The 25,357-nt window shown below is 37.2% G+C and overlaps 1 protein-coding gene across 1 annotated transcript in view; it reads left to right on the top strand.

Moving 5' to 3' along the window:
• NALF1 (NALCN channel auxiliary factor 1) overlaps positions 1–17,508 on the top strand; it is a 443,602-nt gene extending 426,094 nt beyond the window's left edge. Inside the window, exon 3 of the mRNA XM_066176437.1 lies at positions 12,230–17,508. Within this exon, the coding sequence (XP_066032534.1) occupies positions 12,230–12,525 (296 nt within the window). The 3' untranslated portion in view covers positions 12,526–17,508. The remainder of the gene's footprint in view (positions 1–12,229) is intronic.
• The last annotated feature ends 7,849 nt before the right edge of the window (positions 17,509–25,357 follow it).

Below are 25,357 nucleotides of genomic sequence, written 5' to 3'. Positions count from 1 at the left end.
TGGTTTCACATTCGCCAATTTCTGTTTCCCAAAATTAGTAGTGGTTTGAGTGTCTCCAGAATCATCTACTCCTTTTCCTGCTGTGAGACAGGATTAAGAGAAAAGTAAAGCAGGCTCAAACTTAAAAGGTATAAAGATAGATTTATTACTAAACACTAAAAGAAAAAAATAAGGATCAAAATGAAACCTTCAAAACACTTCTTCTCCCCCCACAACTGTCTACTTTCCCACTGACAACATAAAGAGACAAAACCTGAAACTCTTGATCAGTTTACCACCCATAAAATAGTCTTTCATAAGTTCTTAGGGAGAGGAGCCTCTCTTTGGACTCCCATGGAGACATCACCACAAGAAACAGACCTTTGCTGGCTCCTGTGTCTTGAATCTGCAGCCACCCAGGGGAATTCTGCAAACTGTGAAGTCCCTCCCATTTAGCAGCTTTCCCATTAGCTGTGCTCATGGGCCACATCAGCTTATTTAGGGTATCATTTAAGGATGCTCTTTATCTATCTCCAAAATCATCTTCATCTCAAGGAACAGATATCTTCTTTTCCCTGGGGGCAGAGGGCGTATCTTTATCTCTGTCTTCCTCTGTTCAAAATTCTCCATTGGATCACAGCTATATCAGTCCACAGCTATGACTAGAACATTGCATCCCCCTATAAAGCATTCTATATGTGACAGGGATATTTTAGTCCATTCTCCATGGCCTCACAAGAGAAGTCCAGCCCAAACTACGCAACTCCTCAATCTCCTTCCAACTTAGGACTTTCACTCACTCTTCACTGACTTCTGTCTAATGCAGTGTCTCTCTGCGGTTCACTCTGGCTGCTCTCTTTCAGAAAGAGGATTTAATGTTCTGCAAGTTTCATCTGTCAAGGAAACAGGTAACATCTCGCCTGGGCCTGTAGAAGTTGATGTGATCTCTGCTGGGTGGGGGCGCTGTGATGATGGGGGAAGGCTCAGGAATGGCGACCAGGATCTCTACAGTAGCCAGGCTGGTGGATGCCTCCCCCCTCAACCCCTCGGTCTCGTGGGGTGGGCCCGGCCAAGCCCGAGCTCAGAGCTGCTCCCAGGGGGCCCGGGGGACATTTCCCTTGTCCCAGCTGGCGGTGGGGTAGGCCGTAAAGTGGGCTAGATGTTAGTAGCTGAGGCCTCTCCTTCCCCTGCCGGCAGCTGATGGGGCCCAGGCCTGGCGCGGCGGAGTAGGGCCAGCCCGAAGCTCCTATTACCTCTCTCAAATCCTGGAAGAAAAACAGTGATCCCTGGGAGTGCTCCGACTTTTAACCCTGTATGTTGGCAGAGGCGTGTCACCTTTCTAATGGCTGTATTAGCTGTCAATTTTCATGCCTAGCCACTGATTGGTTTTGCTATAACTTCCTCAGAAGAATCGCTTTTTTGCTAAACCACCACACATCCACACAAAATTTCAGCTTAAACCAATATTAGCTTCAGATTCCCAGTGCCTAGACTACCATCTGAGAATCTTGAAGATATTCAGGCAACTTATTCACAGTAAACTGACAAAAAAGAATTTCAACACTCACATCATTTGACACCCTCATCCTAATGTCAGAAATTAAACTGTCTTCACCTCTAAATTAGGGGTCCACTGGAAATTTTGATACGAAATAAGTTGTCTAAGGTAAGCTACTTAAAACCAGAGTCAATTATAAAAATCCACAAATGTTATGTACCATCTCAGATGCAGGCAAAAAGATCATGGCAACTCACTTCGCCTTATACCCTGTGTTTAGATTTAGGGTGATTCTGGTAGCAAGGCATTTACTGGTTTTTTTTCTTGGAGATTAAACCTATTGCACATAATCAAGCAATATCCATCCATATGCAAAAGAAAATATAATGACGAGTGACCTGGGTTACAATTTTGAATAATCAATAAGGTGCTTAGCATTTCAGTGCATTTAAAAAAAAATCAATAGCCTTCCAATATGTATATGCAGTAAGCAAATGAACATTATTTTACAGTTTAAGGTAGTATAGTAGAAGTGAGAGACTTAGGAAAATTTTATTTACCCCAGGTATACAATCTATATGTATGTGCATGTGGTTGTGTTTATGAATATGCACACGTACACACATACATGCACAATGGCAAGAAACAAAATCAACAGCAAACAAAATCATCTTGGCATGTATTTCAGAAAATCTGTTAGGAAATACATATCCACCTCTTCATTTTCCTAGTATAACTCATAATCCAAATTCCTTCCTAAAACACACAAAATAGATGATTTTGAAAAGATTAGTGACATCTCTGAGTTTGGGATGAAAAAGCAGCTTTAGGGGAGGATTAAACTCATTTTATTGCAGGTATTAATAATGTGGGTATCTACACCTAAACTCTGTGACTAAGCTCTCACAAGAGCCATTGATGTAGTCACTAGGGCTGAGAGCCATTTAATTCACCCTGAGTAGGCGCCTGCACCTGATGAGAGGACTTGCTCACATCACTGGCTGTACTCTATTTGCTGAAGCTGCTGTTAGTCACCAGGGTCTTATTGCAGACACTTAAAATCAGGGTGACCTAAATCTCATCTCAGCAGTCCACTAACAAATATTTTGTTGAACTTTTTTGTCCTCTCAAGTCCAAAGCCAGCAGCAGCAGAGCAGAGCTTGTATTCACAGACCCACGGGAGTCACTATGCTGACCCTAAAGAGTTGTGTGTGAGGGAAGATGTTGAGGACAGGTGCAAGGCAGCAATTCAAACCCTGTCTGGAATACAGGCCCATTTTCACCCTTACTAAGCAGCAGCTCACTGTAAGAGTGCTTCCTGCCTCTAAACAATGAGAAATTAGGCTATAATCTGCTGCAGGAGTAAAGAATTATACCTCTCTGCAGCTTAATGAAAACAGATTTATTTTATGCAAAGTACAGTGAGTTCAACAGCAAACAAAACACTTCACCTCAGCATAGCTTGTGATAAATAACTTGAAATCCTTTTGAAGGAAAAAAGCTGAAAGAAGGTCACCCGTGTCTTGAGGGACATCTCCTACTGCACTTTTGTGAGCTTCTGTCTGGTATATACCTTCTGAGATTTCAAGTTACTGATCTGTCTCTTCATTAGAAAAATACAAAAGAGTAAGGTCAAGAGGTATTTTAATTTAATATTTGAGTGTCAAGCAACAAGAAAAGGTATACAAGGGAAAGCAGATTTTATTTGGTATTGACTACATCCCAGAGCTCAGGATGAATACAAAAAGCATTACTTGTAGTTTTCCATTTGCAGCCAGGTGGAGATTGGTGTGGCTCCATGCCCCGTGCTGGGAGGTGCTCTGGCTGTAGGAGCTGCCACCTCCCCTTTCAGTCGTGTACTACCACAGCAGTTATTCAGAGCACAGAGATCTGCTGGAGATGAGGGCATGGCAGCACTGGTGGACAGCAGAGAATCCACTCTTTTTTTTTTTTTTTTTTTTTTTTTTTTTTTTTTTTTTTTTTTTTTTTTTCCCCCAGGCCAGGATTTTTGTGGTGTTTGGGTCTGAAAAAAAAAAAAAAAAACCACCAACCTGTAGGCTGTAAAAATAAATATTAACAAGGGCTTTTCCCTTCCTTGGAAGGTCCATGTGATGAGAAAACAGCATAGAACTGGCTATATTTCCCCAAGAAATACTGCAGTCGTTTTTATATTTGTCATTAAATTAAAAAGAAAATAGTTTCTAGTTTATAATATGGATTAGTAACAACTTCTTGGAAATTCCTGAAGACTTCATAGTACATAACAAGTATTCTAACCTGAGAATGTCTAACTAGATCACCTCCAAAAAAATCATGTAATAGGAAAGGGAGAAGGCATGCTACACTCATTTTGTCACCAGAACTCGTCTCTTGTAGAAATGCATATGAGAGTGTGGATCAACTGCAATGCAAAAGAAAGTACTTCAGAGATTAATCAAAACAATCAGAATCACAGTGTGGTTCTGGTTATGGAATTATGCAGTTGGATAGAAAGAATTTAGTGTTCCCTTCTTGCCTGCTTTCGTCCAGGACCCAGGAGGAAAAAAGTTCATCCTTCCATCATGTGTTGTGCTATAACATGCTGGTTTTCAGATTCATTAAAACTGAGTGATTACTCTCAGTTTAGACCTTTGGAGTTCATATCCATATAACTAAAGTTTCCAATGGTTTCATCCAATGTTTCTTTCTACAGCTCAGCTGTCTAGAGCTGCCCATGCAAGCCATAATCTCATTTGAGGGAGATAACAATAGTTTTCAGGTGTACATACACACATGGCAAATTACAGTGAATTAGACCCATGCAAAGTTCCAGGTCAGGTGTCTTAACTGTAACTTCTAAGAAAACAGTGTTCATATCAGCAGGATTGTTCTCTGTTGTAAATGTACTCATCTCTTCCTTAACTAAATAGGGAGATGGGCTACAGCAACATACTGCCCTATACCAACCATGATGCACATTTCATCTAAAACATTAGACTACAGGGAGGAAAAATCCTTTCAGAGGCATTTAGGGTTGACATGCGGTAGATACTCAGTATCAGCTGCTTCATTGTACAGATCTTCTCATGTTCCCCAAATTACCTGTTAATACAGACATTGCCTATTCTGACTGCTTGGGTAAACTGCTGTCCACATGCCAAGTCTGGACCAGTTTGGAGTGCAGGCTTAGGGCTAATTGTGTTCCTAAGGGCTTTCTTTGTAATGACCATGACTTACGGTCTCTTTGTGCCCTGTGGCATAACAGGGCCATCACCCAGCATCAACTCTTAGGCCAGAAATCCCAGCCACAGGCTCACACTCTTTATCTGTACAATAGATGTCATAGCATTTAATGGAGAAGTGAGTTCCTCTTTGAAGGAAAGGAATGAAATTTAGTGAACAGAGATGTGTTGCATTTAGTGAACAGAGATGTGTTGCATTAACTTCTTCCAAAAGTGGCATGACATGCTTATGTACTTCCTAAGACTAGTGTCATCAGAACGAGTCTTCTGCCAGCAAGAGAAGAATCAAATTTGTCTATTATCTTGTGTTCTATTCTCCTGTGTTGAACAGACTTCTGGTACTTTTCAATCAGAAGGACAATGAAAAGGGAGAGAAGAGGTAAGTAGACAGGTGATTCAGGTGCTTTAGTTCACTAAAATCTTTCAGTTCATACTAATTTAGTCTCCTAATTTTATGCGTTCTGATTAACGTCTCAGTTGTTTGGAACATAACATGAATCAATTTTTGGCAAGTAACAGTAACATATGTTTATGTGATCCATGCAAATTATCACTTCCATGGAAACTCCACCTCCTTTAGAGTAAAGCATTCACTGGAAATAAAACTGTCAGTCGTGCTTCACATTAGTGCACACACTAATGTTTCCAAAGACATAGTGAGGATTATTACAGAGAATACTCATCAATCTGTAGGAGAAGTCTGATGACTTAGAAGGCTCAGCAAAATTATTAGAAGAAATTCTGTAAACTGCAGCTTCCTCTCAAGGGGCAAATGTGTGACTGGGTTTCACCAACAGGTTTAGCTATGGTGTGTCTCTTTCAAAACAGATGCCCTGATTTCAGTGTAATTTGAAAAGCAATTTCCTTGAGAAAATGTGAAATATATAAAGCAATAAAATCTATCTCTTTTGTAGGACAATTCAAGAAGAGAAAATCACTCTAAATTCAATCTGCTTTATGTTGTTCTTGACATATTAAAAAAATCCATATATTTGATCCAAATTCTTTCTCTAAAAGTATATCATCATAATGTGTCATTTCCCTCCTGTCTGCTCCTCTTAATAGGTCCTAAAATATCAAAATATTAAGCTAACACAGACAGCAGGAAAAATCCCTTTTATGTTTGACAAGTGTGGTTTAGATGATTGCTAGCCATGGATCTGCTTACAGCGAAAATTTGACGTGGCTTTTACAGCAAAATCTTTCAGCTAAATACCTCATCTTTTTGAGTCTACTGTTCTTCTAGTCTTGAGTTTCGGGGCTTTCCCATGAGTGAGGTCCTATATCATAATAGGTTTATTAGCTGTAAATATTCTTTTTCTATAATAATGACCCAGACAATTTACTTATTGATATTCCCTAATTTTTCTGTGGTGACACAGTACTTAGATATCTATAACCCTTTCCTATCATATCACAATAGTACATCCTTTAAATCAAAGATTCTACATATGGAGGTAAAACTGGAGAGAGACTAGGAAAAGAAAAACACTTTCTAGAAGCAAATTTTCCTGTATCTCAAAACAGTAGAGGTAAAAATCTTCATGTATAGTTTTGAGAGTCAGCTATTTACTAATTTTTCTGACTTGCAGCAGCTCAGTTTTAGACGGGTAACTCTGATTTACACAAGCAGCAGGAAATTTGCCCTATGCATAATTTAGGGAGGAAATCAAGAGGAAACATATATATTCATATATATATCATGAAGAAACATTATGAATTCTTCTTTGATGTGGGCACATACACATAAGAAAATATTCATGAGTTGACCATCTGAATAACCAACATAAAGTGATAAAAAATCTTAAAACAGAGCTACACAGATCTCCAACCCAGATCTCCTCCAACAATTGGAGTTGAAAAATGGAAGTTAGCCTTTTCAAAAGAGCTGAACAATCTTGGTCACCAGCTTAAGAATAATCTGTTTGAATAAAGACTAATTTATTCATCTTCAGTATTCTTCTACATATAATTTTGTTTCATTTTCTATAATGTGCAAGGTATAAAATACATGTCTAATCATAATGATTTGTCATAGACACAGCAACTTAGAAATTGAGGAGACCATCTAGATAAGATCAAAAAGTTCTGGCTTCCAGATCAGTTGTAAGCAAGCAGTGAAATCTAGTCATATAGTATCTAATGTGTTCTTTTGACTTCCATCATCGGAAAATGTTAATAGTGAAATCTCAGAAATAATTCCTCAGAAACAGAAATGCCATGCAGAGTGCTGGCATTCACTGATATGGTGATATCAAGGCTGAATGGATCACTCTTGGCAGACATTATTTACTTACTTTGGACTTCACAATAAAATGGAGTATTCAAAACTTCTGGTATTCTACATCCACTTATCTTGTTTCAAGGTCTTTTCTTCGAGCACAAGGAGTTTCATATACCTCTCAAAATAATCAGAAATCTATGTGAAAAAATGAACACAGGTTAGAGTTCTACTGAAAGTGAAAGAGGAAAAAGCATAACATGTCATAAGATCTGTTTTGTTTCTGTGGCTTCCCAAATACTTATCCAGCAATGACAGCACATCTATCAACCAGACTAGTTTCTCATAATGCAGAATACTATGGATCCATAACTCTTTCTGTACAAATAAACCAAGAAGCCACGTCAGACCACCTGCTGTAGATTCAAATCCAGCCCCAAGTGTCACACATCCTGCCAGTGCAGGGAAAAGTCACAGGAATACAACCACTGCTTTTACAGGCTGCTTCCTGCAACTACTCAGGCAGAAACTACAGCAGTCTCTGAGTTACATGGTGATCTAGCTGATCTGTGCACAATGCATGCATCAACAGTCTTTGAGATTTCAATTTTTGTGTAAGATCTTGCTTGGGCTTTGCTGCTTTTTCCCCAAGGAACATTCCACAAAGTGAATATGATATTCATCCCATCACTCCTTTCTCTTTCAGTCTGATTCAGCTGAGCAGGACATACAGGATTTATCTATTCATGTCTCCCTGAACAATCTCAGTGGAACCAGTAGACTTAATATTTGCATCAGCATTGATATCACACAGTCCCTACAGATGTGTACTTCTGTACCTATCATCTTCATGTGGGAAAAACCCCTATCTGGTTACAAAGAAAAGAGAGAGTTTTTGCGTGACATTTGTGAGTGATAGTGTATCTGTCTGGAGAATGGTTTGAAATCAAAAAGTCTCCTTGCAAGTTCTAGATCCTTGATTATTATAAAGGTCCAAGTGCCTCCACATGGACTAGGATTTTTGCTGGTGAAAGATAGCTGAGTGCTGGGAAAAGTTGGGAAATGAAGACACAGAATTGAGAATTTTAAGTAATAAGAGGAAAGCAAAGTACATTTCAAGTCAGTAACAGCTGACTCGTCAGCCTCAGAAATACAGTTACCAAACATCTCAGTTATATAAAATAATGAAGTCTAAAAACTGAACTATATAGACAAATGAAGAAGGGGGAAGCCTTAGTGGTTCAGTGGGTACAGGTATTGTTTTTATTTCTTATACCCATGTATTTAATATTTAAAGAAAACAAATGTCAAATAAAAGGGAGAGAAGCAAATGGACAGGCAGTGGAAGCAAGGACAGGTAACCTTAGAAAAGCATAGAGATGAAATCAGATTATGTAGGGATGGGACAAGGAAGGTCAAGAGGAAGCTGGAGCTGAACTTGTCAAGGCATGCAAAGAATAAATAAAAGGGCTTCTATACATATATTAACAAGGAAAGGAAGACCAAAGAAGATGTATCCCAGTAAACAATGTTGGAAAACTGATAACAATGGATGAGGAGGAGGCTGAGGTACTCAAAAAAAGTTTTGCCTCAGTCTTCAATGGCAGCCTCTCTTCCTATATCTTTTAACTGGATGGACAGCAGGATGTGGACTGGAAAAAAGTCCCTCCCACTATTAGTAAAGATCAGGTTCAGAACTGCCTGAGGAACATGAATGTGCATAAGTCTATGAGACCCAATGAGTGACGTCCCCAGAGACCCAAGGGAATTGGCTGATGTAGTTGCCAATCCACACTCCATGATATTTGAAAAGTCATGGCAATCAAGTCAGGTCCCAGGTGACTGGGTAATAGTTGATAGGTCAAGGAAAATGATGGGAACTACAAACCTGTCAGACTCACCTCTGTGGCTGGGAAGATCACGGAACAGATTCTAGAACCTGTGCTAAGGCATATGGAGAACAGGGAAGTGGTTTGAGACTGTCAACATGGCTTCAACAAGGGCCAGTCCTTCCTGACCAACCGAGCAGTCTTCTACATTGAAGTGTTATTTAATATCTTTATCAATGAAGAGATGGAGTTCACCCTCAGTAAATTTGCAGATGATACCAAGGTGAGTGGAGTGGTTGACACATCTGAAGGTTGTGATGCCAGCCAGAGGGACCTAGGCAAACTGAAGAACTTGGCCCATGGGAATCTCATGAGGTTTAACAAGAGCAAGTACAAGGTCGAGGCAATCCCTGATATACAAACTGGCAGAGGGATGAACAGAACAAGAGCAGCCCTGTCCAGAAGGACCTGGGGGTGCTGGTGGATGAGAGGGGCTGGACAGGATCCAGCAGTGTGCGCTCTCAGCACAGAAAGCCAACTGTGTCCTGGGATGCATCAAAAGCAGTGTGGCCAGCAGGGCAAAGAAGGTGACGTTGACCCTCTACTTTGCTCTCATGAGACCTCACCTGGAAGATCACATCCAGATCTGGGGTCCTCATCACAGGAAGAACATCAACCTGTTGGAAAAAATCCAGAGAAGGGACACTAAGATGATCAAAGGAATGGAGCACTTTTCCTGTGAGGAAAGACTAAGAGAACTGTGATTTTTCACCCTGAAAAAGAATAGGCTTTGGCTGCCCTAATTGTGTCCTTCCAGTACTTGAAGGAAGTCTGCAAGAAAGATGGAGAAAGACTTTTTTAAAATAATGAGTGGTGATAGGAGAAGGGAGAATGGTTTCAAACTGAAGGAGTGGGTTTAGATTAGATATTAAGAAGGAATTTTAGGAAGAAATTCTTTACTGTGAAGGTGGTGAGGAACTGGAACAGGTTGCCCAGAGTAGCTGTGGACTCCACATCCCTGGAGGTGTTCAAGGCCAATTTGGATGGGGCTTTGAGCAACCTGATCTAGTGAAAGGTGTCCCTGCACACAGTAGGAAGGTTGAAACTAGATGATCTTTAAGGTCCCATCCAACCCAAGCCATTCAATGATTCTATGAATATTTTGATGAAAGAACAGACTAGTGTTTCTTCCTTGATTTTCCAAGGAGATGTAGCCAGTTTACCTGGATTTCTAGTTAAGTCACACATTTGTAAACCTCTGGCTTTATAGATGGACTAATTATATCCAAGGGGCAAAAGCTTTTATTTATGACTACAAACAAGTATGTGATGAAGAATATGTGTTGTGTTCGGTACAAAAGGTCTTACTGAATTTATCTAAATCTTCTACATTGTCATAGGAATATTGGCTCTGAAGGTAATTGTTTATTTAATATGCAACTGCAAATTCAAAACCTAAATTCAATTGCTGAATTGAAATAAAGAGGAAATGTAATTTTACATTAAGGAAGAAGTTCAATTAATCTTTGAATGTGGAGTTGTCATTAATTTATTTATAATTCAGTAAGTGCATATGAACTATTTAAATACCTATTGATTGCCAACTTATATACATAGCTTTGATTTCAAAGGAAGTCTGGGTTCTCCTGTAAAAAGATAGGCAGAAAATATAGTTTGAGAAAAAACAAGCCTCAGTGGGATCAAAGCATTAACCATTCTCTGTGTCTCTTCAATTACTACTAATCATTTGAGCTGCTGCAGTTCACAGAACAAATCATGATTCCTTGCTTTGGAAGTCATTGCCTGTATTTTGCAATGTTTAGAAACAGACTTATGCACACAAACAACAAAAAATGGGTCTTGGAAAATAAGACTGTTTTATTATACCTTCAAGGAACAATTGTCCAGAAGTTCCAAAATGCAATTGAATTTCTTAAAGAAAAATTTGATCCTTTCAGCTATGATCTAGAGTGAGAATAAATGGTTTTTAACCTTTGGTATGCTGCATTAAGTTTCTGACTGCAGAAGTGGAAAAACTGGTCAGGTTTAGCGTAGGATAAACTCTGACTATATAGAACACGAAACAAGTTGCTTTCATTCCTGTATCTTAAAATTTGGTTAAATAGAAAAACAAATACAACTTTATTTGGACTCACATATAGCATAGAAGACAATTGTGTCAGCTATGTAAAAATGTGTCAAGCTAGTCGTCTTAACATTCTTAGCGTACCTAACACATTATTCATTTAGTTGCAGATCAGTATTATGGAAGTAGGAAACAAAGCATTCAGGTTTATCATATTTTAAGGTGTACTGATTTTCTTTACAGGTTGTCCACAAAATGCAAGAAATCTGGTGGCTGGACCTAAGAATGCTATGCCTAAATTTCTTTTTGAAAGTAGTATTGTTGTTGGGTTATTTTGGAGAAAATGTAATTCTTATTCCAAGGAGAAAAGCTGCTTTTAAAATCACTATCCTAATATTTCAACACAGATAGATTTTTTTTTCCCTAGAAAAACCTAGTTCTATCACAGAGTATATTATTTACTACAGAATTTAATCTATGATCAGGTTAAATGGAGAAAAGGTGTTTGTCTATTAGGTTAGACATTCTTGCATTTGAACACTAGTTAAATAGCCAATTTAGCTTATTTCAATTTGTCAGAGGAAAAGGTATGTGAGAAGCAAACAGAACACTCTGGTTATGTTAATCTCCTATATAGTAATGCAGACAACACTGACAATTTCCAAAAAGATAGTTCTTCTTAGTGTTCAAAAAGTCATAATCAGATCATCTGAACTCAGTAAAGTTCAAAGGCAAAAATTACCTAGCTATACAATCAGAAACATCAGGAGATCCAATCGTTGTGTGGCAAGGACAGATTGTTTTCACCTCTGGAATATGTTAAAGGCAATTTCCATCTGGAAGAACTCAGATGAGGTAGGATAAACAAATCGGTCCTGGACATCTCTGCTTGGAAGCTGTTCCTGTGATGCAGTTTCATATCCATAGGTTTGAAAATCGAAACAGCCAATATCATCAGTACATCATTACTTGTTATTTAATGCCTGTCTTTATGTGCTAACATACTGATAGAAGAATTTCAAGGTCCAAATTTTGTGGAAACATCCTGGTTGATTAATTCTTACTTCATCATTGGTTTTTACTTCCCAAAAAAAGAAGAATTCAGACATCTTTATCATTTGAACATCAATAACTGCTTTTTAATGTTGCTTCTTTACACAATCATGCTCAGCATCATATTTCTGTTGAATGATCTTTTGAAGCTGCTTCCTGTTAGATGATGCATATTCCTTTAACATCTCTAATTATACAGAATGGCAGGACTTCTGAGACCCTCAGTCTCACCCAAAGATTTGGATTCAACAGCTTAGACTAAATGTCAACTATTCCTTCAAGCTACTACTTCTGCCAATCCTTGTGCCTGGTATTTATTTTTCTTTTGTGTTTACCCTACAGGGCTCTATGAAAACTATCCAACCAATGCAGAACCAGAATGCTGTGATGTCAGATGGGGACTATTATCAGATCATCAACCCAAAGGGACTACAAAAACAAGTGGCTCAACAATGTGTCACAGGACATCGCTCACAGTTTCATCAGCATCAAGACTGTGTAACAGCAGACTTAAACTGTGTGTTCTTGTATTAATTCTCTTACATACAGTGCTTACAGTCTCAGCAGCACAGAACTCAACAGGACTGGGCTTTGGAAGCATAACAACTTTGGAAGACAATTCAGCCAATGAGGAATAAAAGAAAGGATTCATCTTACATGACAGAAACACAAGAGGCCCAAATTACTACAGTGAAAAATAACACGGACTGAGTGCTTTACCCTCAGATCTCTTCTTGAATGACCTTTTGGGTAAAATGAAAAGAATGGGCCGCTACCCAAACAGCAAGGACACACAAACACAGCTTTTTATTGACTAAAAGGCTGTTTGGTGACTTAACTTTCTCACACCATTTTATACACTGTGTTTTAATGTTTGGAGTTTCTTTTTTGTTTGTTTGTTTTTTGCACTTGTTAATACAGGATTTTATTTTTGGGACAGTTTCTCAAAGCTAAATTAAGTCTTTTCTCTGTCGATATATTTCTAGTCATTGTGTGTGTTCATCTGATAGTTCTGTCTTTTATGTCCTGTCAGTTTCTATTAGAGGAATGACTGCTATGATTTCATGGCATAGCAAAAAAAAAAAAAAAAAAAAAAAAAAAAAAAAAAAAAAAAAAAAAGTGAGAAAAAAAAAGAAAAAAGAACAGGAAAAAAAAAAAGGAAAAAAAACCCACAAACCCAAAAAAGCCCACAAAAAACCCCAACAAAAACCCACAGAAAGAACAATGAAACAAAATTTAACCAAAAAAAGATAAAATAATAAGAAAAAAAAAAAAAAAAAAAAAAGCAACCACAAAAAGAACCCCAAACAAACCTTACTGTCCTCTTATCCATGGGAACCATTCATCTCCTTTCTCTTTCCCATCTACCATCACAGACAACATAAATTTGCTTCTGTCTGTGTAATCACAATGAATGGGTACACAATTCCAGTGTGCCTCTGCCACTGTTGCACAAAACAGTTGACTGAGCAAACCCAAAAGGAGCATGAAGGGGGTTCCTTTTAGCTGAACAAACAAGTGCTCTCCTTACAAGGTGGGATAGGACAGTTAAAAAGCATAAAGAAATATATAACAAACTGTTGCTCCAATACCCGTTTTGAAGAAGTCCAGTCCTTTCTCACTGGTCAGTTGAACAGGAGCAGCCTTTTCTAGATATGTTAAGTAAAACCAGTTATGCTCAGCAAGTTGAGTAGTTGGGAAGCCTTCATATTGGAGGTGAAGGATTGACATTCATTGTGAATCACGTTTTGAGTTCTTCTGCTGTCACATAACCAGCAGCTTTTCATAACAAATGGGAGCCAAGAACTTCCAAAATTCAGCTCTTTTTGTCACAACAAAATTACACTAGAAATCTTTTAACATCTGCAATACAAATTATCTCCTTGGTTTGATTTCATTGTTTTTCTATTATCTACATGTTGTTGAAAGTAACTCTAGTTTATTAAGGATGCACAAGAATGTGTTAGCACAGATAAAGAAACTATTTTTTTTTAATATATAGGACAAAGGTTTTCATAAATGTGCAATAAAAACAGTAAATATATACTAGGATATGAGTAGTCAAGAGAAAAGATTGTAATATGATTGCTGGTTTTTCATTGTTTGGGGTGGTTTTGAATTTGTTTACTTTTATTTTTGTGGGAACATTTCACCTGCTGAGTGTATGAGAATTTGCTTTTTAAAAAGGCTTTTTAGAGTTTACAGTAGAATCAATGGAAGGAAAAGTTAATAAGGGCTGTTTTTAAAAACTTTACATTCCTTCCTATTCTCTAACTACACTTGGGAAGTGCACTTTAGAGATGTTTGCTGTGTAGCTGGGAAATGAAGGAAAACTATAGAAAATGTTCTCTTAGGAAATAAAATATACTTACCTACTTTCTAGCTATAAAATACCCCTTGATAAATATTAATGTTGTAAGAACATTTGATCACTGGTGCATAACGCATTTTTGTATACAATTTACGGTCTGTTAAATTCTGGAGAAAAACAAAATGAAGATAACCATGCTGCTTAAGCGGTTCAAGATGTACATGTTAAGCTGCGAAGCTCAAACATTTTGCAAGAGTATTTGTTTTGATAGTGTTTTGCTACAACCTGGACTGAGGAGCCTAAAACAATCTGTGCAAATACAACAACAAAAAGCACCAGCTAATGCAAAATTCTTCAGCACTGGTTTGTTTCTATAATTCCTCCCTTCGCTTCCTTGCACATGCTATATTTTGTTCAATAAAACATGGTGCTTTTTTATTTATTTTCTTTTCTGTTAGAGGCACATGTATTAATTACAGTGAATTGATGCAAAATTGGGGGAAAATGTAGAAATACAAAAGAAAAAGCCTTAACTAATGGTAGAATGTAGACTTTTGAAGGACAGAAGTGTTACTGAAAAGTGATGGAGCAATAACTGGGCAGTGCTCTGGTACTGTACAACAGCTGATAAGTCACGCTACTGAGAAAGCTCTTACTAGGTGAGCTCTTGTTCAACTGACCTCTTAATTCTAGTAAGTGTGCATGGTCAGTAAACAGTTTGTTATAACCTTTATCTACCTCTGCTGTGCAAAGGCCATCCAACATCCATTTCTGTGATGCTCCTCATGGTTTTTTGTTCACACCATTACTCGCTGTCATCTATTTATACATTGTACCAATACAGTACCTAGTCTGGTTCATCTTGATTGAATTGGCACCTAAAGAAGAGTTTTTATTATTTCTCTTTTGCTTCATGGTGAATTAATGTAGAAATCTATCTTTAAGGTATTTTATTTCTTCTTTCCTGGTATTCTTCATTCTCCATCCCTTTTCTATAAAAATGCTTTCAAGTGGTGTCAGAGAAAGATGACTCCTCCACTGCTTGGCTACACTCAGTCATGTGTCATACAATACGAGAGAGACAGGAGGAAGAACAGTAACAACAATATCACATGCATAATGTAGCCTAATTAAACTTGGGGAAAATGAAGCAGAAAACAATTACAGACTTTCAATTACAAGTACAAGATGTAAAAATTCATCCACCTCTCCCTACCTGGAGTTAGTGCCTGCAGTTCAACCGTCTGTGAATTTTCTCTGTCATCTTTTTGAGGCCTATTTCTTTAATTTCTGAAACAAAGAGTCACATTGCAGTTGAATACTGCTGAATCTGTTACCATTTTCACTCTAGCAATGTGGTAAGCAGCTTCTCTTGGTGGTACCTGGGACATCAAGAGTAGACAAAGACTCTTCTATGAAGTTAAGCAACATGTAATCATGTATGATGCAAAATTCCATCCCATCCATTCTTCATTCGTAATAGTTTTCCTGGCACAAACTTAAGCATGCTTGATATTGTGCACATATTACTTTTTTTCAGAATAAATTTGCATCTTGCCACTGCTGTAACTGCCATCTTGTTCCATTTCTCCTTGTACTGTATGCCTAATACATACATGATAATGAGCTGGCTTAACAAAGAAGTAATACTAAAATTTTTCTGCATATGACTGATGAGACGAAAAAGATAAAAAAAGAATATTTATTTTATGATCATATGGAAGAAATTAATTTCCCATGTCTTTTATCATCTTATTTTCTGCAATAGGGAAAATGCAGATTTTGTGCAATATGTTAATACTGCTAAGCCAAATGTCAAATAACATAATCAGAGCTATATGTTATTCCTTATTGCATTTGCATTCAGTAATACAGTATATTGATGCTTTTCTTTCATTAAAGAGACAGTATCTTTTTTCTTTTTTTTTTTTTTTAATATAGCAGGTGAAGGCTGTCCTTCTGCACACCATAATTTAAAGACAAAAAATAAACAAAATGTTAGACTGAAGTTTTAGTTCTATAAATGATGAAACCAAGCCATCAGCTGCCAAAGAATCTGTGGAACAATAGTTACAAACCAAACAAAGATATTTCTTCTTGAAGGTTAAAAATAATTTTATTCTGCATGATTAAAGAAGAAAAAATAAAAGAATGAGAGCTGTATTTCAAACAGCAGAGATAGCAGGTGTCATATGGTACATGTTGTAACTCTCAGCTTATATAGTTATAGTCTTCTATTAAAGAGTGAGGGACAAAGCATTGTCTTCTGCTCCCTCTGTATTTGCCATGATAATGAATGTCCTTTTTGTAAGCGTTGCCTCTCTGCACAGAAGATACCTGCCTATCATGAGAGCTGAAGATAGTACATGCACACAGATTTGCACAGTGAAACCTGTCTTGAGTGACTATTCAAAGCACAAGCAAAACTCATTTGTGGAGAAGACCTAGTTTTTAGGAAATTTCAAGATACATGTGAAGAGTCACCTAAGCAAGTGGTCTGTGAAGGTGCCTGATCCTTACTGCAGCTTTCACAATAGGTCCCATCAGTGCCACAGCCCCATGATAAGCCCTACTCAGGCAGGCTTCAGTCTGGGCTCAGAGTCCTGCTGGCTTCAGTGAGCCTTGATACAGGTAAAAGCATGCACCCACAAAAAATCTGTGGTACCACATGTCTCAATTTGCTATCCCATAATCTTTACTCAGGAATTGCTCATGGGCATAGTGCATAAACAGAAGATCACTTGGTTCAGCCCTAGCCAAGTCTTGACAAGAGATTGGCAAAAGCATATTAATGGTGAAAGGTTCTATTTTATAATTACTGTCTACTCAGCTTAGTAAAGGACTGGTTTCAAAATTTAACTACAAGCACGGAGGACAAACCATGAAAAACTTTGTCATTGTGGAGAAGAAATTGTGGGGGTAAAAAGAGACTGTCATCTTTCAGCAGCTGTCAGCAATCTTTTAGAAAAGCTTGGGAAAATAATATGTCCAGTTCTGAGTATGATAATTCTCATTAAAGCTAGACATTTTGTTAAGAAATAGGACTGGAGCACAAACCGTCCTCAACTGAGAGACATAATTTGCCAATATTTCCTACAGCAACAGTGAGAAATTGCATTACTGAACACTTCTAGGTGTTCAATACTTTGCAGCATTTTTTTGAACTGTTAACAGGCTTGAGGTCTCCCTGGAGGGAAAAGTAGGGAGAGAGAACTACTGTTATTCTGAAAAAAAAAAAAAAAAAAAAAAAAAAAAAAAAAAAAAAAAAAAAAAAAAAAAAAAAAAAAAAAAAAAAAAAAAAAAAAAAAGAGGCTTGGCCAACATGAAAAAATCCATCTGAAAAACAGCTATAATTCTTCAAAATATAACCAAGAAAAAAAAAAAAAAGTATGTCAGTGGATCTATATGGAGATAGACCTTTTTTTAAAAAGAGAGACAAAAATATATGCTCCCTACAATTATACCAAATACAGCATACTGTAGAATGAGTATGCCAAAGGATAATGCCTATTAAAAAAATAGAGCAAAATTGCTGTATTTGTATTCCTTACTATGGATTGTGAATTTCCAGATAGAATTTCAGCTGTAGAAATAGATTTTATTAGAAAAAAAGTAAATAATTTGGGCAAAAGGGACATGTTTGGTTATTTTTTCCATCATACTGTCTACTATGAGTTTAGTTGCTTTTCTGAACTTCTTGAAATCATTGACTTCTGCAGGAAGATCCCAGCAGAGACCTCATCCCAGCAGTTCCAGTGGCTGTCAGTGGCACAGGAGGTCTCAGTTGTGGGTCCTGAGGGATAGTCTGCATCAAAGTGCTGACTCTGCTTCAGCATTTCAGTCCAAACTCTAGGCTCTCGCTGTCTCCTAACACTGTTCCTTTCCTGGACACACATGAAGTGACTCAGTTTCCTCTTCAGAGGGACATGTGCTTGGCCTGCTTACACCTTCAGCCTCAGTCGCAGGGTCCTTACACAGGTCAGAGGAAACACTACTGTACTTTAAATGCAGTATGTGCACTGAACACCCCAAACAGCTGAAATAAGATAAACATAATAAGCATGCTTTGGAATCAGCCCTCTGAGCAAGCCACCTGCATACATTTCTAGACCCTTTTGGTATTTTCCCACTGAGAACTATCTCAGCAGAAGGGGTTTATCAACCAGTCTTTGTCAAATCTCTGTGCAACAGTTAAGATAATGCTCCTCCTAGCTGCCCCCCTTGTATTATTTTGCCAGGATTTATTGTCCCTGGTAGGACAGGATAAAAGAAGATACAATATCCCACTCCAGTGGAAAATGAAGAACACCTGGATGAAGACTAGAACAGCATCTGGGACAACTGTAACCCGGGCATAGAGACCTTTCCACAGAGTTGTTAGCAGTGGGGGAAATTGAAGATAGAAGAAGGGTACTTACTGTCAGAGAGATAAATCAGGAAGCAGAAGGATATACTTTCATAGATCACTACAAGATGTATTTGAATGTATTTTTAGTCAGGACAACACTGAGCATTGCAGCATCAAAATTTTATGTGTCTTATAAGTGGTGAATATGCACCTCTGAATTAAGGTGGATGAATCATAACACACAGTAGGAGCTGGTGATACAAACCAAGAATCTACTGTGGAAGGTACTACCTAAGCCAGTGTTCTATATAGAATGGGATAGCTGTATCTCCTATCTCCGATCTCCCCTTACGCCTCTCTTGGGGTCAATCTCAGAGCATCTGGGAAGTTCCTATGCCTATCTGTGATTCACATTTCTGAATGTTTTTTGCTTGACAGGCTCCTCCACCAGCTTTTTTTGTATGAAATACAGATGTAGGATGAAATGGCAACATGATACCGTCTACAATGCAGTGACTTCTCTAATCAGCAGACTATTCTTATTGAATGAGAAAGAAAAACTATTTTTGTTTCTTTTCTAGTGTTTCTCCAGTGGACACAAATAAATGAACTAATAATTGGTCTAGTATAAATGTACAAGTTCTGCTTACTACACACGTATAGGAAAGAGATGCTCTTTTCCTTCTCTGAAGAATATCGCTCTATTATATATTAAGTAGTCAATAATCTGGTAGTATTATGTAATTTTGAAAGCCTTTACTATAAGTTCCACAGGGAATTTAAGTGTGCTCAGTTCTAGTTGTTACATTTGATGATGAAGGGCACCTAGCACTTTAGAAGACCAAGTTCCTATGTGGCAGTGACACTTAATTATTGTGAGATGCTATTCATTTTTCTAGGAAAACTCTGAAAAGAAGCAGAGCAGCTACATAAGTTGGAACATATTAGACCTGTGACAAATAAGAAAAATAGTCACTATCTGTTGTTATTTTTGTAGAAAACCAGTAAAAAGAAGGGCAAAAGAAAAAGAAATTGTCTTTCTCCTTCCCTCCCTCCATTTTTCCCTTTCTCTGACAGTGTCACCAGTCTGAACAAGGACATAATTTTGCCTTGGTAGCTCCCTGAAAAATTAAGTACATTTGATAAGAAGTAAAATTCTCAAATTTCCTATTTCCTATACATGTAGAATAAAACCCAGAAAAAATATAATAAGAACCACAAAATAATTAGTGAAACAAAAGTATTTATTTTTTCATCCACAGAGAGATGTTCTCACATCATTTCCTATTCATCATTAGTCCATAGGTCCACTGAATTTAATGGGACTCATGCTTTTCCTTTAGATGGAACCAGGATTAATGCCATGGATCAAAATCTGCCAGTTTCAGAGCAAGTCCTTCCACTGAGTTCAGGGAGGATGTGAAAAGCCCAAGGTCCCTTTGAGCACAGATAAACACATGGATAAGATAAATAAACATGTGATCAGCTGAAAAATTGAAATGTTCCTAAGGTTTGTCCAATGGTTTGGTCAAATTAGCTGCAGCTCTATGCAAAAGTCATGTTGAGCCAAAGCTTTGAGCTTTGATTTGATAGACCTTTCTTTTTCTGAACTCTAACAAGTTTCATTCAGGGTTTGAATATGCAAAACTTACACAGGATTATAAATACAAGAAGAAAGACTGAAAAAATTATAATATTTTCACTCCCACAAGTGAAAATAAAATTAAAAACTTCTGATATTTTTGGTTTTTATAATTAACCCTTAATGACAATTTTTTTATATAGTACTTCAGAAGCTGCTTGGTTTCACTTCTTTGTTTTCCATTGTTTTGTTCAAAACCAGATTTTTGGCTTTTTAAAGATTGAAATTGAACTATGCAGCTACAAATTACATGTTTCTGTTAAAAGATTTGCAATTAAAATTATTCTACTTTTCTGTTTCTTCCAAATTGTATGACAGAAGGCTCATGTTTAAAGTAGATTTAAACAACTGTGTTTAATCTTGTTTCTTTTTCTTTTCTTTGGTGTTTGTTTTTATTTTCTTTCTTCAGAGTTAAGGACTGGATTTTATTCGAAATGGGCTAAGTTGGCATCAGTGTTTTTAACAATATGGAATGTCCTATGATTCTTAGCATTGAAAAGAGGGCTATGTGGTCCTGTCAGAAAAAAAAAAAAAAAAAAAGAGCTGTAAATTGTAATAATATATTAAATATTGTATTATTATAGCAACTTTAGTTAAGCAACTAATACTATCTTTAATTTTTTACAGAGAACTTTGATGAAATAATTTATTACAATGACTCACAGAACAAACTTGTTTTCAAAATGACAGGAGAAACTGTTGAAGATTGTGAAAAAAAATACTAAAAATATTGCTCTACTAAGAATAAATTTAAAGATGCAAACAGTGAGTCTGACTTTTTGGGTCAGGGTTTTGTGACTGAAATTAAATTCAAGGTGTTGGGGGGGAATGATAGCTTTAAATAATGCTTAAATTTAAATAAATTTCTTTTCAAAAGAAAAAGAAAAGTGCTAAAAAGTCCAAACAACTACATTCTGGCCTGGAAAACAGTTGCCTATTTCATGTATTGCCACTGACAAAAATATAAAGATTGCAGTAATTTCCTCATATTCAATTGGTTTTCCAGGCTGTGCAATATAACACAGCACCAGTACTTTACAACTGTTCAGCTAAGATCTCTTATGAAGGAAACAAAATTAGAAGAAATGAAAAGTAATATCTACAAAAGAAAAGCATTTAATTTTTAGAAGATATATGACAAATTTCAGTGGTGCAATGTCTGCAAAAATACATGTTCATTTACTACCTATGGGATATTCAATGAGGGTGTGAATTCATAATTGGTAGTAGATATTTGTCCATCTGGTGCACAAGGATCAGCTCTTCTCAAAAAGGATTGGCAACCAAACCACAGTTCAAAGAGGTGAGTACAGAGATGTTTACAAGTCAAATTTCAAACATTTTAGGAACTATTTTGGGTAACAGTTAATGATAGCAAACTGTCTGTGGAAATCAGTGCTGCCCCTCCTGATAACATGAATCAAAATTCAATGAAGCCAGTTAGGCCAGCAGTGAATCAAAGATGAAAATAAAAAGTTATTTGCATCAATCCGAGCTGTAAATATAGTGAGGAAATAAACCAGAAGTCTCACAGTTTCCTCACAAATGTGAAACCTAAGATTGCTACTCACACCTTCATTGTCACCTACCTTTTGCACTAGCCACCTTTTCACAAAGGTAGGTACCCACAGTGGGTGAATGAAGTCTCCTACAACTCTTTTAATATAAAGAATACAAACAAGTTTGTACAATGTACAAACTCCATTTGCATGTTATAATGTCTGTGTTGAAACCAGATTTTCCTTGTGATGAATAGCACCCGATGTTGTGAAGGAGTCCAATTTCTCTGATTCAGTAGATTAAAATCTGAGGTCCAGCAATGCCAGTTTTTCATTAGGATTCCTAGATGGATATATGAGGACTACAGTTTGTTTCAAACCTATGGTCAATGTCTCCTCTACTGCAAGGGTACTGAGGTTTCATTCTAGGTATGCAATATCAACAGGGATAAAGTGAATGCCAGATAAGTGTGATTCCTATTTTAATAAAACCATTTGTGGCACAGAATGAAGTATTTTCTCTGACTGACCATTTTCACAGGGGGATGAGAAAAAGGAAACAGAGCATGCATAAAACAAAGTAAAACTTATTAAGCATTTGATCTGTGTAATTTTACTTCAAGAACACTGTTGCTTTCTTTTTTTCTTTATAACATATTTTTCATCTTTTTTTTTTAGTTTATGGTGGGATTGCTCTGCTTTTCTTATTAAAAATTCACAAGATTATATTAATCTATGCTCTATACTGAAAATGATGGATGATGTTCTTCAAAAGTAAATGTAGTTATCAGACCAAGCAAGCAAAGATTTTTTTCCAAGCCTTCACTCCTAAGCACTTAACTTATCTAGTCCTCTTCCATTCCCAGTTGTTTAATATGGCCTTCTGTACAATACTCCTTGAGCATTTCATAGAATCATAGAACTGTAAAACAATTTAGGTTGGAAGAGACATTCAAAGATCACAAAGTTCCAATGCTCTTGACATGGGCAGGATAGCTTTCACTAGACCAAGTTGCTCAGAGCTCTGTCCAGCCTGGACTTGACACACTTACACAGCTGGGATATCCATAACTTCTTCGGGCAACCATGTCTCACCACCCTCATCATAAAAAAAAAAAAAAAAAAAAAAAAAAAAATAATAATAATAATAATTATAATAATAATCTTTCTTATGTCCAATCTATACCTACCCTCTTTCAGTTTAAAACTATTCCCCCTGTGGTGTTGCTTCAGTGTCTCTGTGTTGCTAAGCCCTTTTTATACTTTGAAAGGATCCACAGTCTCCTCTAGTCTGAACAGCCCCAACATTCTAACAGCCCTCTCATTCTAACATTGTAGGAGAGACGTTCCAGCCCTCTGACCATTTTTGTAGTCCTCTTTTGGTACACTCTATCTGGTACTGGGGATCCCAGGGCTGGATGCAGTACTCCATGTGGCATCTCACAAGAACAGAGTAGGCCTTCGTCCTTCCCATCATGCTCCTTTTGATGCAGCCCATGAAAGGATTTGCTTTCTAGGTTGCAAGAGCCCACTGCTGGCTCATGTACAATTTTTCATCCACTGATGTCCCTAAGTATTTTTCTGTTTGGCTGCTCTCAATTTGTACATCCGCCAATCTGTACTGACACTGAGGTTTGCCCCAACCCAGGTGTAGGATCTTGCACTTGGCCTTGTTTAACTGAATGAGGGCCACCACTCAAGGCCATCAGGTTCTTCTTGAAATCTCTTCCCTCAGGCATATTTCACCACTCGACTTGGTGTCAGCCACAAACTTGCTGAGGGTGCGCTCAATCCTACTGCATCTAAATGGATTCCAGGCCCCAGAGGGACACCACATGCTACTGCTTTCCTCTTGGACATTTGGCTGCTGATCGTAAAACTTTAGACATGGCTGTCCAGCTAATTCCTTATCCATTCAACTGTTCATCCATCAAACACATATCTCTCTAATGTAGCATCAAGGATGTTGTGTGGGACTATTTCAAACGCCTTCAAAGTGCAGGTAGATAGCATTTGTAGCTCTTGTTCTGTCCACTGATGCAGTCACTACATCACAAAAGGCCACTAGATTAATCAGGATGATTTGTATTGGTTAAGCCATGTTGGCTGTCTCAAATCATCTCCCTTTCTTCCACATGCATTGAAATAACTTCCATCATTTTACCAGATGCCAAAGTGAGAATAATTGGTTAGTGATTCACAGGGTCCTCCTTTTTTTATCCTGTTTAAAAGTGAGTGTGTTCTGTCCCTTTTTCCAGGCACTGGGACTTTGCCTGATGGCCATGACTTTTCAAATTTCACAGAGAGTGGCAACTACGCCAGTTCATTCCCTCAGGACCCTAGGAGGCATCTGTTTGTGTCGGGTTCCTCAGGTGCTTTTGAATCTGATCTTGAGTGGGACTTTGTTTCCCTCGTCCTTGCCTTGAGTTTCAATGACTTGAGACATTTACACTCTTAGAAATCTTTTTTTTTCCAGAACCTGAATGCAGCTCTTGTCAAATGCATAGACTATTTCACCTTGTTTTAATGTGATAGTGATTTAACAAAGATTATAAGGAATTACATTTTTTTTTCCCCAAGGAAAATTAAAACAGAGCAGTATGGAAAATGAAGCATTTTACTTTACTTATGCTGTTCCTCAAATACTTCAGAGAAGCCTTGGCTTCCTCAAAAAAGTTTAGGAAGCTACCAGGAGAAAAGCTTAAATGAAAGAAAGCTTTAATTAAGAAGAACATAAAGGTTGCAAAAATAGCTAAACGGAGGTACAAGTGAATGTACTGCAGGTACATGTACTCAGAAACTAGGAGGAGAGCTACTAGTCATAGGCACACAATGCTGTATGAAATTTTATAACACAGAGTATGTAACAATAAAAAAAAAAATACAGCGTGGAAACCTGTGTCTAGTACTCTAACAAGTGAGAATCTAAAAGTTAAGGACAAAATTAAAAGTGACAGCCAAATTTTTCAAACAAACCAGAAGTTGGTTCAAGAATTTAGGATTTCTGTCATATAAAAATTATTTGTAATTTTGAGGAGCATGTTATTTCAGAGTTGTATTCAAGGGGTTTTTCCACCCCTCTTTTAAAGGCATCCTCTACTACTACTGAAACTAATTTTCAGGCTACTCTGGAAAATTTCTTCATAAGGTAACCAATCCTTTTGTCCTTGATAATATGCTGCTCTGAGATTACGCTCACAGATTAATATATTTATTTAAAAAAAAAAAAACCTGCTTATTTGCTTTAAAAATATCTTTCCCAAATGAGTGTACTAGCCCTTTTTTTCTGAGGAAGCAAAAATTTAATATTTGGAAAAAAAAAAGAGAACAACCAGTTATAGAATACAGCAAATCTGTTGAAATGCTATAATAAGAACTGTGTTTATCCAATAGTGAAGAATCTCAATAAACTTACTTTAAATGATCCAAATTATATGGTATAAGAAATATACCTTTCTTGTCAATAATAAGTTTATTATGCCTCCCATCATATTCAATGTGAGCTTCAAATCAAACCTTTTATTTCTATGACTCGATATATGTTAGGAATATTATGTATTCCTACTTTGTCAAAATAATATATAATTACACAATTATGTCAAGGTGTCTTATGATTGTGATAACATTGTAAATTTTCAGGTCTTACCTTCCACACAGAGCTGTAAAAATC

This window comes from Chamaea fasciata, unplaced genomic scaffold (assembly GCF_029207755.1).
Source record: "Chamaea fasciata isolate MVZ Bird 193981 ecotype frontalis unplaced genomic scaffold, bChaFas1.0.hap1 SCAF_2, whole genome shotgun sequence".
NCBI lineage: Eukaryota > Metazoa > Chordata > Aves > Passeriformes > Sylviidae > Chamaea > Chamaea fasciata.
This window is presented reverse-complemented; position numbering and strand designations above follow the sequence as displayed.